Source organism: Clarias gariepinus, chromosome 10 (genome assembly GCF_024256425.1).
Source record: "Clarias gariepinus isolate MV-2021 ecotype Netherlands chromosome 10, CGAR_prim_01v2, whole genome shotgun sequence".
Taxonomy (NCBI): Eukaryota; Metazoa; Chordata; class Actinopteri; order Siluriformes; family Clariidae; genus Clarias; species Clarias gariepinus.
Genome location: NC_071109.1, coordinates 6,364,609 through 6,380,733, shown reverse-complemented (window position 1 = coordinate 6,380,733; position 16,125 = coordinate 6,364,609). Strand labels below are relative to the sequence as shown.

General features: G+C 38.1%; 1 protein-coding gene across 2 annotated transcripts in view; it reads right to left on the bottom strand.

The window, feature by feature from the left end:
- fstl5 (follistatin-like 5) overlaps window positions 1–16,125 on the bottom strand; it is a 168,756-nt gene that overhangs the window by 132,925 nt on the left and 19,706 nt on the right. The window contains exons 2-3 of one of the 2 annotated variants that reach the window (XM_053506475.1): window positions 14,058–14,187; window positions 6,288–6,321 (exon numbers count right to left, since the gene is read on the bottom strand). In XM_053506475.1, the coding sequence (XP_053362450.1) occupies window positions 6,288–6,321; window positions 14,058–14,177 (154 nt within the window). In that variant the 5' untranslated portion in view covers window positions 14,178–14,187. The remainder of the gene's footprint in view (window positions 1–6,287; window positions 6,322–14,057; window positions 14,188–16,125) is intronic. The other variant, XM_053506476.1, reaches the window with a different exon arrangement.

Genomic DNA, 16,125 nt, shown 5'->3' with positions numbered 1-16,125 from the left:
CCGGAGAAGTTTAATCCAGAGTTATCCAACACATCTGCTGTACGGTGTCAGAATTCAACTTTATCTTTAGACAGGGATCTGTAAAATCATTCAAAAATAAAAAATAACAGACTTGTCTTTTAAACGAGGCAATGATATAAAGGACGAGTTGATTTAGTCGACATCACATGTCCAGGTATTGTTCATATCTATTCGTTGGTAAAGTAAGTACAATAAGTAGTTTTTCTTAAAACTTAGAGGTTTAAGATGGCATCAGAACTTTCAGATTTATCAACTAGTTCATGAATTTGCTGTGATATTAAAAATAATAACATTTCGAAATGATACAGGTGAGTTTGTGTTATAGAAAATGAAACAGCTCTCCAATATGAACTGAAAAACCGAACCTGTCCTTCGTCCTGTATAAAGGGCGATTAATAATTCCAGACCAAACATAACATATAAAGTTATGTTTCTTCCCAGGCTGCTAATTGATTTGAGTTGTAGTGAGACGGATTCAGTTAGGCGTTAAATGAAGTCATAACACACAAGCCTAAGGAACGGGAGAACGGGAGAAAAGGTCAGCGAAGGAAGAAGGAGTGCATTAAACTGAAGAATTAGAGACAGGTGAGTCCGCCCTTTATGATAATGCCTCCTCTCTGATTACAGCTTTGACCTTCTGCAGTTCTGCCATGAGCCGAGGTCTTCATTACACTCTGATTAGCTGCTGCCAGAGTCGCTCATGGAGCTTATAACTCTAGACTTAACCCGGGTCAGAATAACGACAGGCTTTATAGCTTATACTCGTCCATCAGAACTGCCTAAGAAGGGGACGCATTTATCTCGCCGCAGGAAACCTCTTGGCTTCCCCTCCAGCCATTTGGCGTCACCTGACAGGCACCGGGCCATCTCCATTACTGATGAGCTCTGGGCCGAGGCCAGTGTGTGATTTACAGCAAGATCTACCGCATGCCTATTTGTTAACACGACCATTAATGTAACTCTGTGTGGGCAAAAAAATAAAAAATTCTCGGTCCAGGATACAGATCTTTGCTGCATGGATAACTGAACTGAATAAATACAATTTAATTAAATATAAAGTACGAGGGTAAATTTTCAATATTGTTTGTTTTTTTAATGACATGAACAGTACTTTATACCAGTTGGCTCAACTAATCAGAAGGTATTGATTAATTTTCTATAGCAGTGACTCAGACAGTAGTCCCTGCTGCAAGGTTTCTATCCATGCCCTCATTGTAATATATTCGATTTTTTTTTTTTTGTAATAACCTACACAGGAACTTGGGAATAAAATAATATACAGACCGTAAACTGTAGTGAAGATAAAACAGGTACAATAGTAAAATAGTAATGTATTATTATTATTACACTTATAGCACAGCCATTTCCCAGGTCCGCTTTCAGTGACCTTAACAGGAGTTTGCACCAGGATAAAAAGCCAGAATGTAAATTTACACACGAACAAGGCCTTACATTGTACAGACGCTCTTTATTAACAATTATGCAACATACTGTATACTGTAATAACGCGTTCTGTTTTATGCGAATTTTTTTCCAAGACCATTTATGATTAATATTAGGTTGTGCATAGCATCTGTCACGTATGTCACTGTGCATCTGCTTTTACTATGCGAACAATACTGTGTCATAAGGAGTGCATTAACATGAGGGGTGTTCAAGTCAAACCGAGACTTTTGATTGTGCAGAATAACAAAACACAGTTATAAGAGATAAAACTTTAAGTAACCTTATTTCTCTACTGTATATAATCCCCTGCTACACTAATGCACTTATCCCAGCGTTTTACTAGAACTTGGATACCATCAAGGTAGAAAGTTTTCTCAGTATGCTGGAGCCATGATCAGACTGTCTGCTTTATATCTGAAACACTGGCCTCCCAGGAACCCCAAGAACGAATCAAACACATAAATATGGCTTGGAGTAAGGTCAAGACTGCGCTCCCAGATGAGTTCCTGTAATGTGCAAGTGATATGGTGGTCCAAAAACAGGGCACCTTTGGGGACCAAACAAGGCCTTTTTTTTTATTATTAAAAAAATGGAAGAAGAGCCATTAAAGGAACTCCTGAGAGGCCAGGATTTTAGACATAAAACCTTGGGATAATGCATTAGCGTCACAGGGGATTATATTCAGTAGAGAAATAACGGTCATTTTTGCTTTCATAAGTATGTTCTGTTATTCTGCACAATTAAAGTCCCGCTTTGACTTGAACACTCATTGTATAACCTTGTAGTTAATTTAATCATGGTTCTGTTTCATGGTTATATAGCTTAGTACCCAATAGACAGTAAGACATCTTAAGGTCAGATGATCAATTTATAAGTGACATTTTGACTTTTTCACTAGTCCAGATTTAAACAGTAACATGCACAAAAGGTTAAGACATCTTCACTGTTTTTTTGTTGTTGTTGTTTATTTTTATCCTAAACTACATTTGTTATATTTCTTCATATGTAAAAATTGCAAAACAGCTGTAAAATCATAGTAGCTCCATAGAGATGTTATCTGTTTGTTTGTTTGTTTGTTTGTTTTTTACCCCAGACAACACAATCTACAGTAGTTACTGTAATACAGTACAGGGCTAAAGTCTTAGGCACATGCACATACTGTAAATACTGTACAGCATGGATGCCTTGGGGAAAAAACAAACAAACTACAAAGCCCAGGAAACAGTAATTAATGGATCAAAGTCAGGTATTTGGTATGACGATGCTTTAAAGATACTTTAGTCTCAGGAACAATTTATACAGTTTTGAAAAGAAAATTAGCTACTTAGTTTGACTGAGCGTCTGCAGAACTACCCACAGTTCTTTCTGAGAACTTCCACTGTTGCACCTGCTTCTTTTTTGCTTTCAAAACCAGGCAGCTTTCAGGCTGTTTGTTTGTTTTTTGTTTTGTTTTTATACAAATATTAAACTTCAAACCGTAATTTTGTTGCAGAACACTGATGTTTGATGTATTATGATCTCCATGATAAAGTCTATTAATATCTATAACAAACTTTGTTCTAAAAAAAAAAGACTTTTGCGAAGCAGTGCATGTACAGTAGACTTGTGCGCAGACTTGGGCTTGATAATAAGCCGACATACTGTACACTAAATGCTGTGGTTATTCTACTGTAGCTGTGTGCAGGATTTGTGTTATGTTCAGAGAAAAGCAATGTTAAACATGTTTACCCGTACACTAATCTTGCTTTGTGTTCGCATTCTCAGTTTGCAGTATCTGCTGCACACGTTTACTGACTGCCTTAGATTAGCTTGCTTACGTCTTTAATAACAGCACAGCCTTTTATTTCAGCTCCCCGTATTTTGTTCCCTTTTTTTCTTTTTTATTAACATTACCCTAAATTAGCTCAGTCTCCCATATGGTTTATGGTTGGCTAATTCTTTGTAATTGTCTCACTCACCACAGCCTTAACGTAACTCTTGTGCTTAAATGATCAGGGCGACTTTGTGTTTTGTGCTATTTATGCCTTTGTCCATGTCAATATAACCACCAAAAGGACACGGCGTGCTCACGCTTTTGGTTTGGTGTATTACTGTCCGAGTCGTTCAGTACAGTACTGTAAGTGTGTGGACATGTTGGGCTTGTTTTTGTCCAGTCTGTTTCTTTTTTTTTTCTAATCCCTTTTCTTTTCCTTTAAACGCTGCTAACAAATTTTAAAGGACAACATTTCTGAGTTTAAGACCACCAATGCATCATTTTGAGAATGGAGAAATCTGAAGGACAAATTCTTTGCTGTTGTAGTACGAATAGAGGAAAAATAAATTTTCACTTTGAATGTATAAATTTATGATTGTCATGTGGTCTTGAACGTTTCACGATGATGGATGGTTCTTCTTTTATTAAGGATTTTTATCCCATATTATTGGTATGTTTCATTGTTTTATAATAACTGATCACACAATTAACCATCTGTACAGTATATCACTCTAAACAACTGCTTTATCTAGTTTTAAGGGAACCAAAACTTAAATCACCTGACTTGTGACGTGCCAGTGAGAACCCTGTATAAATCACTCACTCAACGTCTATACCACTTTATCCTGTATACAGTGTCGCAGGGGGCCTGGAGCCTATCCCAGGAGACTTAGGGCAAAAAGTGGGGTACATCCTGAATGGGGTGCACACATACACACACTCACTACAGGCAATTTGGGAACCCCGATTAGCCTAATCTGCATGTCTTTGGAGTGAGGGAGGAAACCTAAATACCCGGAGGAAACCCACGAAGCACGGAGAGAACATGCACACAGACCTGGGGCGGTAATCAAACCCAGACTCTGGTGGTGCAAGGCGACGGTGCTAACCCCAATGCTCGCTTACTCACTCATTTTCAATACCGCTTTATCCTGTGTTCAGGGTTGCGGGGACCTGGAGCCTATCCCAGGAGGCTTAGGGCACGAGGCGGGGTACACCCTGGACAGGGTGCCAATCAATCCCAGGGCACAAACGCACACTTACACACTTATTCACACACTACAGGCATTTTGGGAACCAAGCACGGGAGCTGAAGTGACATCATGGGGTCACAATATGAAGAAGCTTCACTCGAGAAACTTCCACTTTCCAAGTGGGAATTATGAGTTGAAGAAGTGTTTTAATAAAAAATCTGACATATATAATTAAATTTTTTGCCACATGTATCTTTCAGCACTGTGAAATGATTTTTTTTACATATACCAGCCAGGAAGGTTGGGGTCAGAGCACAGGATCAGCCAGGTTACAGACAGGGTTAAGAGCCTTACTCAAGGGCTCAACGGTGCTGGGGCTTGAACCCCAAAACTTTAACCTAGTAACATACAGCCTTAACCGATTGAGCCTCCACTGGCTCCCACTGGACATCTCCCAGTTCACTGCTTGATCATGAACGCAGTGTTGTTGAGACATATTCTTTGTTCTACTTCCTGGTGCTGTCTCTGCCCCTGTCACGGGTCACTGACTTGTTTCTTGATAGTATTCACCTGTTTCTTTGTAGTAAAGGCAGATAACTGTTAATGGCTCCTTTCCAATCAGCTTGTACTTCCCTGTGAAGTGGAAGGCACGGCCATGTTAAGTATGATTCTAAACTGTAGGGAGCGAAACTGCTTAGTTTAACAGGGTGGAGGACAGACGGAGAAAAATTAGGTAAGGGACAGGACAAAAACAAAATTACCCATTAGTTTCTGCGATATTGATTATAATCAAGAATATGCATATCAACAGCATATAATAATAATAATAATAATAATAATAATAATGTATAAGTAATATTGATAAATTGTTAATAGTACAAATAATCTTTATTTATTTATCTTTTATAGACCTTAATTGTCTATAGTTTTCTTTCATCATAAACACTGTTCGTCTATTTTGTTCCACTTTTCTTGCCTATTCGGAAAAAGATGGCCTGTTGGTCACAGCTTTAGCTGATTCGTAACAAGGCTGTGAGTTCAAATCCCAGCACCACCGAGCTGCACCTTTGTATCCTGCCCGAATTTGAAGATAAAAGAATCAGCCGAACGCACAGAACGAACGCGTGAAACGAACCGGGTGTGTCAAACGTCAAAAAACACAACGGTCTCAGAATCACCCTTATTTAGTGTGGACGCACTCGCCACGCCGACACTCATCACCGAACAAGCCTCCCAGACATATTAATTACCACACTGTCCTTCATGCGGCTTCGTCTTACTGTCTTTAGTCTCCAGAGAGACAAACGCTGTGACAGAGGACAAATTATTCCAGAAATGTGTACGGAGTTGATTTATTAATAAATACAGCAGGGACGTGCGCAGAAAGAAAAGACCATATGCCTGATACTTCTGTACATCTGCTAGCCATAGATTAGCACTAATGATGGATTCTCCCTCTCTCCTTCTTGTCCTCACCCTGTCTTCACACTGTCTTCATCTGTCAGGGATTTTTTTTCTTTCACTTTTCATTCAGAGCAAATGATCACCGCTATTTCTGGTCTCTGCTGGTACAACATTATATTGATACATTGTAACCCACCAGAGGCATAGGAGACACATCAGCACACACTCACACATGCCTCAGACTCTTCACACACTCACGAGTCTTGGCAGAAGAAGCCATTTGTTATAGACGTTACAACACCAGTGGCTGTACAAACAGGTTTGAAAAGAACAGTGCTGCCGTTTGACATTTGTGTCCTCTGTAATACGAACGCTTTCAAAGCCGCGCTTAACATTTCAAGTTCAAAACAAATTGGAGTGTATGTGTGAGCAACAGGGAGCAGAGAAGAGCGAGAGAGAGAGTTACATACCCTTCATCCGCAAACTCTGAGGGATCCCATCCTGCTGGAACAAGAACAGAGAGAGAGAGAGAGACAGAAAGTCATAAAAACGTCATGGTTTCCAGACAGGTTGTCGATGGATCTCTAACAAGTCGTAAGCATGTGATTGGTGCCCGGATGTTTCCCGCGCTGTTCCCACCTCAGGGACATCAAATGTGTGAATCTTGATCCTACATCCATAATTTCCAAAATTTTTGTGATCAACATTATTTTGTACATATTTCCTTTCTATAGTTTTATCATAAAAGAGACATGACATGGGCAAGACTATTGTAGTACAGACGTACCGTTTTTACCGACTGCATTCAAATGCAGGTACAAACTGCAGCAAAGTTACACACCAGCTAGAGCATTAAAAGATTGAGCGAGGGGAATGACATACAGGTAAATATTTATTAACATGAAGATATCTGCATTCTTCACAACACACTGAACATCAGGAAAAATCAACCACGATATAAGGTGAGTACATTCGACAAAGCGTTTTATGAACCGTTCTCTTTACGAAAGCTTTTTTAAAGGATTGAAAGTCAGTCAAAAAATGATCCGCACTCTGGCTATAGAATTTATTTAAATTAACATTTAGAAAAGACAAATACATCATTGCTTGACAAAATGATGCTTCAGTGGTCAACAAGATTTCGTACCGCCTCATTAAAAATGTTTGAGGCTGAGCTGCGATTCCACGAATGCACCGCTGTCTTCACTTTTTCATCGGAAATGAATCATTATTCTCGTAGGGGATCCAACAGGTAAAATCCCAATGGAGTGAGAACTCTCAGAAAGCTCCTATCTTAGCCTAAAAATCCTAGCTGGGAGTCTTAGACTAAAAGTGATTTAGGAAACTTCTCAGAGCAACTCTTACGGTACGGTACATTTATTTATTATATTGATTTTATCACTTGCGATACATTTCAGATGATGGGAGCAAAATGGCTCATATTTTACCAATTTACATGATTGCAGGACAGTCTGTTTAAATTGCACTTTTGGATGGTATGTAGCCAACAATCCAAGAGAGATGGAGGGAAGTAAAATAACAAGAAAATCTAATTGGACACGTTTACTTTTAGCTTCACGTTCTGTGTTTGAAGAATATTTCTTCTTTTCATTATTTTGTCCTCTGCTATAGAAGCCTCTTGAACGTCCTTTTCTTTACTCTTAACAATTTTTATCCTAGGAGCTGCTTTTAGGGCTAAGATGTTTTGTGAATCATTTTTATTTTTACTAAGATTTAGTCCTAAATTTAAGGGGAAATTATAAGAAAATGTAATAATTCTTAGAATTTTCTTAGAATTTCATCACTAGGAGCAACTTTTAGGCTTAAGGAGCTTTGTGAATATGGGCCCAGGATTATAGGCAGAATGCTTTATCACCTCAAAACTTCAAAAAGTATTTGCAGAATGTGGACAGTGTGGGCAGAAGTGTGCTAACGTGCATCGGCATGTAAGATCCCAACGCCCTCGTATACAGTCCTCTGCATTTAATCTGAAGTTTAGGCTTCAGCTCTTCAATAAGCGTCTCACTGTAGCGAGCACTGTTAACTGTTGAAGCTTTTTCCTGATAATGTTCCAATACTGGTCCTTGAGAATCCCAGAAAATTGTAAGCGTTCATGAATTTTCCAGCTGACCGTTGAACTTTTTCTTGGTTGATTGAGGATGTTTCCGTTCCATACTCTACTGTTTGCTCTCAGGCCCGTAGTGATGAACCCGTGTCTCATCTCCAGTAATGACTCTCCACCAATGAAACTTCCACCTTCCTTAGAGTATCTCTCCAGTATCGTTCTTCTTGATAGAGCAAAAACAGAAAAAGTCAATATTTCATATTGTCTAAGTGCAAAATTGGATTTTTTTGTGTCTAATGTTCATCGTATATATCTTTTTTAGCATGTTAGCTGTATTTGCCGAATTTATAGCTGGCACTGCCTCACTCTCTGATCTGCGTACTGCGTGTTTGACATTACGGCCTCAGAGATTAAAATCTATTTCTAAAGGTTAACAAAAATCTAGAAAAGTCCTTCTTCAGTCACCGTGGGAGGCAAAAGGCAAATGTTATACGCCGATTTTATTCATGGCCATTTCAAATAGCAACACTGTCAAGTCATTGCCATCTGGAAATCTCATGACGATCAGTGTTTCATGTATACTAACCACTCCTGGTTGGTCTGAGAATTAAAAAAGGAGGAGAAAAAAACGGAAAATTATCATGGATAGTATTCTCCATTAAAGCCTGGAAGCTGCCTGCTATGAACAGACATGACAGTGGTATGAATATTTGATACTCTCCTACTCGGGGAAGATTCATTTTTTTCCCCCGGATGTAGGGTTCCTGACGTGTGGAGAATGAGGAGGATTCATATTTTTTTGATTCACTCTTTCTCTTCGCTCCTTGTAGGGGAGCATAATGGAGTTGATGCATAATGCAGGGAGCCTGGAGCTTCTAATAAAGCACTGCTACAAATTGAAAGAAAGAGGGAGAGATCCATCACTGTAGAGAAGACAGGAAGTTGGTGTGTGTGTGTTTGAAGGACAAAAAAGGGTCAGATTCGGTTAAAAAATCATTTTGTTCTTTAAATAGATGGTTTAATTGTCCAGGCTAAAAGATCTTGATGTGCTGAGTGTTGTGGACTTGTTGAGTAAAAAGGGCTCACCACCAGTTGCCTGGAAACTTACACTTTATCTATCCTAAAAATTCATAGCAAAGACATAGCCTAATGCGTAGACTCCACCGCCCATCATTAGAGGCCCTGCCCCCTAATCAAGGCTACAACTACCAACCAGGGAGGACCGAACACAATCACGAGTCTTCTCCAAGCCACTTGACGCCCATGATTTGCTCTGATTGGTGTAAACGTACTAGAGGGCCTCTAAACACTTTCCTCTGAAAGAATTCGAACTTGCGATCTCCAAATAATAGGGCGAGCTTGTTCCCACTACGCCACTTGGAAGTCAAAAATTCTCTCTTTCTATTACCCAATGTCAAGGTGGTGAGGTATATAAGGTACAATTGAAACTCTTTCTTGCTTTTCTCGTCTATCTCTACCTGTCTTTTTTTCCCTAATAAATAAGCCATTATTGCCATTAAAAAGATTTATTACCTAAGGACAGGACACTGATAACTCTCAAAAAGCAGTGGTGTGACGTTCAGGGTTATCTCAAAAGCATTTCTTTATACCCAGGTTGATTTTCCTTCAAGCATATTCATCCAATTTTATTTTATTTTACTTTTTGAGATGCTGTCTGTCCATCTGTAAAATTATTGACATTCAGGAAGTCATTTAAATCAATGCAATTCCTCAACAACTGCTAAGTGAAGATCCTCTCCCTCAACCCACAATGCACTTCCTCCTTTTTTCTGCTCATGTTAAGTTTAACTTACAGTACTATGTTAAAACTCTGCTAACAGACATAAAAACCAAAGACAAAAATATGGTACTGCACATGTATGTACTGTACAGTACAGTATATGAACATTTTCACAGGAAAATGAGATATATCCATTTTTTTAATTTTTTCGAAAGGTATTATAAAATCTTCGAGTCACAAGGGTGTTAAATAGCACACCCCAAAAAAAGTCTAACATTAAAATGATTTTGATTGCATCAGTGCGAATATGTAAATATGCAATTAAAATTTAATTACTGTATATGTTGATTGAGTTTTATAGGAAAAAATAAGCAAACGTGCTTTAAAAAAAGAAAAGGATGTTTTTTTTAATCACAAGCTTTGTTGAAGATCATGAGAAACATAAAGAAATACAATATATAAAAAACTCCATATTACAAAGCATCACCAGGTTCTGTTCACTATCAGTTTCAGTTTCCTTGCAATTCTTTGCCGACAGCATCTTCCTACAGTACAGGGTGCACCAGATCCGATCAGGTGTCGACCAATTGCATATACACTCCATCTGTGGTCCCATCAGGTTCTACCGGAGTTCTAAAATCCTGATTGGAGTAAAAGGTGAAGCATACTGTACCTAGCCAGGCATATCAAATGCAACAACTTTCCACACATGACATGTCTATCTCACAATGTGATTACATGTCTCCTGAGTGTTGATGCATTATCTTTCTGCTAAATAAACTTACTACTTAGAAATTACATTTGTAAATACTAAAGTGTATCAGGGCCTCCAAATGTAGGTTTTCAACAAAAATGTTTTGGTATAGTTAAAGTCTGCGGAAAATAATTTGGCAAAACCAGTTCAAGTCCAAAAATTGCACTTATCACATTTTTTCATCAAATTGGTCCTTGGTAGACAAAGACAAAAGGTTTTGCATTAAAAAAAAAAAGATTAGAAAGATAAAAGCTTAAAAAAAACCTCTTGATGTGCATTAATTCTCATTTTGTTGTACTGAGTACTTACAGACATCAAGGAGACAAATTACTGTGCCTTGGCAAGCAAATGTTATGAGAAAAAAACTTCTGCAATTTCATCTGTAACTCCAGATTGCTGTCATGACAACAGAGCTGAATCATAAAATTCATAAAATATATTGGTTGATTGATTGATTCAAGAATTTTACTTCATCCTGCTTGTGATTATACAGTATAGAAAATAGCCACGAGCAAACAGGCACAGATACTTTTGCATCTAAGTATGAGGTGCCTCTCATGCATCTTCTTGACCTTTTGATTTTAATTAATGAATCTATTGTGTATGTTTTATTTTTCTTTCAATTCTGAGGCAGCTTCATGAATTTATGACCTTTTCCTTTGCCTGTGTGTGTTTCTGCTTCTTCAAACTGCACTACTGTTAATAGTCAGGGCATGCATTTAGGTGTGAATCCAGGTGCTGCGAAAAACTTTATTCAAAGTTAGCAAAAAATTTGCGAGAAAGGAAAGAAAACGAGGAGAGTAAATTAAAACCAACAAAGTTGCAAAATACAGTACTACCCAGCAGAACTCTAACATTGGAAGATCGTAGTGATCTGGCTGTACAGTAACAACATTATGATGACTTTCAACGACAGGACGATTTTGTTTTTGAGAGTTAGAAAGAAAAAGACAAAATGACTTTACATGAATGACCCAATCACAAAGCTGCAAATACAATAAAATTTTAACTTTTATTTGGAGCATTTACGCTGATAAACATCTACAGTACTCACACGACGCCTGAGTGCATCCATGGTCCCTTAAGTAACAGGGTTTAGAATTTGGATCGTAGAATGAAAAAGACACAGCAGCTTCCCGCACACAGCATACTGTATGTACTGTAGCTCATGTCATGCATCTCACAGACAATAATTTGGCAAAATGAGTTAAAGTCCAAAAATTACATTTATTTATTTTTTTGCCATTAAATTGTTCCTAGCTAGAACCGTGAGACAAATGTTTAGCATTAAAAACAAAAATCGTACTGATTAGAAAACTAAAAGCTAAAAAAAATAAAAACTTCTTAATTTGCATTAATTCTCATTTTGTTGAGTGCTTACAGACATCAAGGATACAAATTACTTAAATTAAAGCCTTAACTATTTTTATCTGTAACTCCAGATTTCTGTCATTTCTTTTATATTCCCTTGTGATCCAGTAGTTTGGATGCATCCTTTTATCATGTAGTCAAGAACTTTTTGGAGTGTTTTATTATATAGTTTTGATATTTTAGTATTGCTGAACAAAGTAAAACATAAAATAAGGAAAGAGCATTAAATTAAAGAGGAAGTCTTCAAACTTTTGACCAGTAGTTTGCACGATTGATAAACATGTCTTTTTTTATGTCGACCATATGACTGAAATGCAGTCTCCAGCCATTTTCCCCGAATCGACTTGTGTCAAACTTATTGGCGTTAGTGCTCGACCTTGCCTCAAGCTTGGTCTTTGGTCTCAGCTGAGAGTTTCTTTTATTTATTTACTTATTTATTTTTGCTGCTAAGTTTGACTAGAAATAATCCATTCTTAAAAAAAAAAGCAGTTATTGGCAAAATGCCAAATGAAACCAACTGGCTGAAGTAAAGACATGACCTTGAAAGTACTTGATTGTTTTTTGACCTCGGTCTTGATTCATTTGAACTTGAACTTGACTTGACCCCCTTAAAAACAATTTTGACTCCCATCAAGCCTTGGTCTTGGAAAGTCTTAGTTTTTGACAAAAGTATTCTCGCCTACAGTGCTAGTATACCAATTACAGTGCTAGTATCTTTTACCAAAATAAATTAAATAAATAAATAAAAATGCAGCTGTTTTTAAGAAAAAGCAAGAAATAACATTCTAATTACTAACAGTGTTGGGTGTAACTCTTACTGCGTTAGAGCACTTTAATTACTGTTTTTTGATGTAACGAGTAATCTAACGTGTAAGGTCTACCATTTAAGTACTCAGTTATTTAGTTATATTTTCAAAAAAGTATCTCCGTTACTCGGAGAAATCCAATATTCAAACAATTTATGTAATCAGTGAGCCGGACAGCAGTGATTCCGTTATTGTGCATGTTATTCCACTGGTATACCTCTATCTCACCTATGCGGTTTGACCATGTGAGGACCGACGCGCGGAAAGATGGAAACATAATCACGGCGCCAAAACTCGCGGTGAATCATGATGAACCGTACTTACGGCCACCGCGCGAAACCACGTGGGTGGGATAGGGGTATTAGTAGGAAACAGATTATGGGCCAAACTTGGCTGAGTGATGATGGTAGAATAATTATAAAGGTCTTGACTAAAACAACATGCATGAGGAATCACAAAGGAGTTTTTATTTTCTGCAATGGAAAAGTACTCGAACTAGTTACTTTTATCAGAAAGTAACGCCGTAATGTAACTGATTACTTTTTAATGACAGTAATTTTGTAATATAATTACTTACTTTAAAAAGTAACATCTACCAGCACTGAATACTTACTGTAATACTCTATTTATTAAGGATCGCATGAATTAGCGGCAAATTAATGAGTAAAATTGACTTAAATGCTGTGCTATTTTTTAATTGATCATGTTTCTGTAGCGGTTGTTATATAAACCAAGGGTCATGTTTCTTTTATTTTCACTCATCCGATTGGCAATGCAAGGCAACATTGATCTGTGAGCCCAAATTAAACCCATGCCAATAATTAATTAGTTGACAGGCCTAATTTAGCTTCATGAACAAGACTGTCAGGGAGAAATTGATGACGTTGTGTCTGCCGGAAACCTGAGGAACCTTGTCCTGGTTTAGTCTGGTTTAGGAGTCTGAAATGAAGATTCCGCTTCCTCTAGGAGACAAGAACAAGGGTTTGTTTTAAATTTTCACCGGCTTAGCTGTGACAAAGAGTCGGCCTCTTTCGCCCCAGGCGAATGCCATGGTCTGGCTCGGTGCCGACGTCAGAGTTTAATTGATCCGTTATATAATGTGAGGGTCCCGCGCTGAGAAATACACTTGAAACAGAAGGAGCTCGTTAGGAAAACAAAAGGTCCATCTCGATGCCTTGATTGTGCCTGATTGAATGCACACACAATATCAAACTCCCTGCTGCAGTCAATAAATGTATTAAATGGCAGGGTACAAGGTTAGAACCTTATGTCAACAACTCAACTCTCTACATTTTTGGACATCTAACACTGATCCAGTCTATTCACGATGTGGGATTTTACTGATAAATGAGGCTGAACTATAAATCCTATCTTTACTAGAAGCACAGGAATCAAAAGCTCGCTCAATGTGCTGTTGACTTGCTCAGTAATTAGCTTCATATTCGCTGAGGCAGTGCTCTCATATTGTTAAGAGTGGCCGAACAGAACAGGAAAGATCAATACCTTGTGTCGGAATCTAACAAGCGGTCGATAGTACGGAGAAGTGAATCCGGGCCGAGCCTCTGCAACGAGGACGCTGCTGAAGAGCAGGACGGCCATCCAGGAACTTCTGAAGCCTCTCATTGGCTCCTTTCTGTTTAAAAAACAAAACAAAGCAACACAAATAAATCAAAACAATGGCAGATTTGGAGTCTCTAAAGCACTTTGAGTTTAATCGCTGCTTAGCTCAGGATGGTGCATCAGGATCGAGGTGATTAGAGCAGACAATAGGAACTGCCAATCTGCAGCGGCTTTAAACTAATGCTGTCAGTATAAAACCCACATGCAAGATTCAATCTGTCTCAAATTAATTAAGGAAACAGAGGCCTTGTAAAGGAAGAAAGATTGAAAACAAATGATACACAACTCAGTCTCGGGGCATTACACACGTGATGTATAGCAAACTCAGCGAACTTTGGATTGAATGCCGTGGAGTTTGCATAATTTAACCACGCCCTCTATGTCCAATTAGTTGACATTGACATCAATAAGCGTAACACACTTCATGTGTAATGTAGCACTTTTACATTTATTCCAGAGTTTCACTAGTGCTTGGATTCCATCAAGGTAAAACGTTTTCTCAAAACCATGATTGCACTGCCTGGGGACTGTATGGGGGTGTTGCAATAACTTCCAGCTGACTTCATGTAGTGTGCAAGTGGTGTTGGTGAATGATTGTGTGTACTGTTCCCACAGACTGGGGCGTTTTTTCTGCAAGTTTGAAAAAAGTGATCCGTTACCTGATTTTTTATAGATCAGGCAGTCCACTCGTCAAATGTTCCCTGAGCCATTTAAGGAGTTCCTGGGAGGCCAGTGTGATTATGGCCTTAATTTTTTGAGAAAACCTTCTAACTATCTTCTGTTAATCTGATTTTAATTCAAAGTCCTGGTTTGACCTGAACGCCCAGTGACAGAAAGTGACAGAAAGGAGAGTTTCTGTTATTTTCATCCATTAAGTGTTGATGATTTTTCTTTAACAATACAATGTTTTATTTTTTTTATCCATCCATCGTTGAAATTATTGGTTGGCTGGAATGAATTTTGACTTCACGCAGTTGGTCATTGTTGTAAGAGAAAGTAACATCTCTGAGGACCCAACCTACTTGCAACTTACACACTGCCTACACTATTTGGAAGCATCAATCATCCCACAGCAGTCCTTGTCACCTCGTCCAGGATCGTCATTTTACTCTGTCTAGAAGTCCCATCACCGTACTGTGCTTAAAGTCTTCTGAATATTTCAATCAAATTAATTTCATCGCAAGTCCCACTTCGACTTGAACGCTCATTGCATAATAATTTTTTAAAAGTGATCTAGAAGGCTGAAGAGATGAAGTCTATTGGTGTGCAACTAATGTGCCACATAATCTTAGTATAAATACTTCTGTGCTAGACAGGCCCAGGGATTTATCAGAAAACATCCCTCAATAAACTCAAAATAAACTGCATTGTGTTTTTTTAAGCTAGTAGCTAAAAAAAGAAAGCATCCAGGACAATGCCCTGGAATTTTATTTATTTATTTATTTATTTATTTATTTAATATGAACAATATGGCACAATTGAGACTCTGCCTACGATAGTTATACTGTAGCGGTTGTTATATAAACCAAAGGTCATGGAGAGACCCACAGGTCACATACAGTAAGAGAAATGCCAGAGGACAATCATTGCTTGAATACTTTAAACAACCGGCATTTATGGAAGAGTGAGGAAGAGAAGTAATCCATTATGGAAAATAAACCAAAACAAACAAAAAGAAAACAAATGTACATCTAGCAAACTTGGGCGAAGCTAATTTTATCAGTCTCTTGGTACAAAGTTGAGTTTTGGTTGAAACTTGCTTGTTTGGTTGAGACTCCGTATTGTATCTCCATAGTGAAGCATGGTGGTGGTGGAATCATTTTTTGCAAATGCTGTTTATTAGTTCTAGGAACTTAGAAAGCAGTCAATAGGCACAGCCAAATGCAGTACAGTACTGTATGTGAGCCAGCCAAATCCTGTACCAGCCTTCTCTAGCTTTAAGACTTTATTA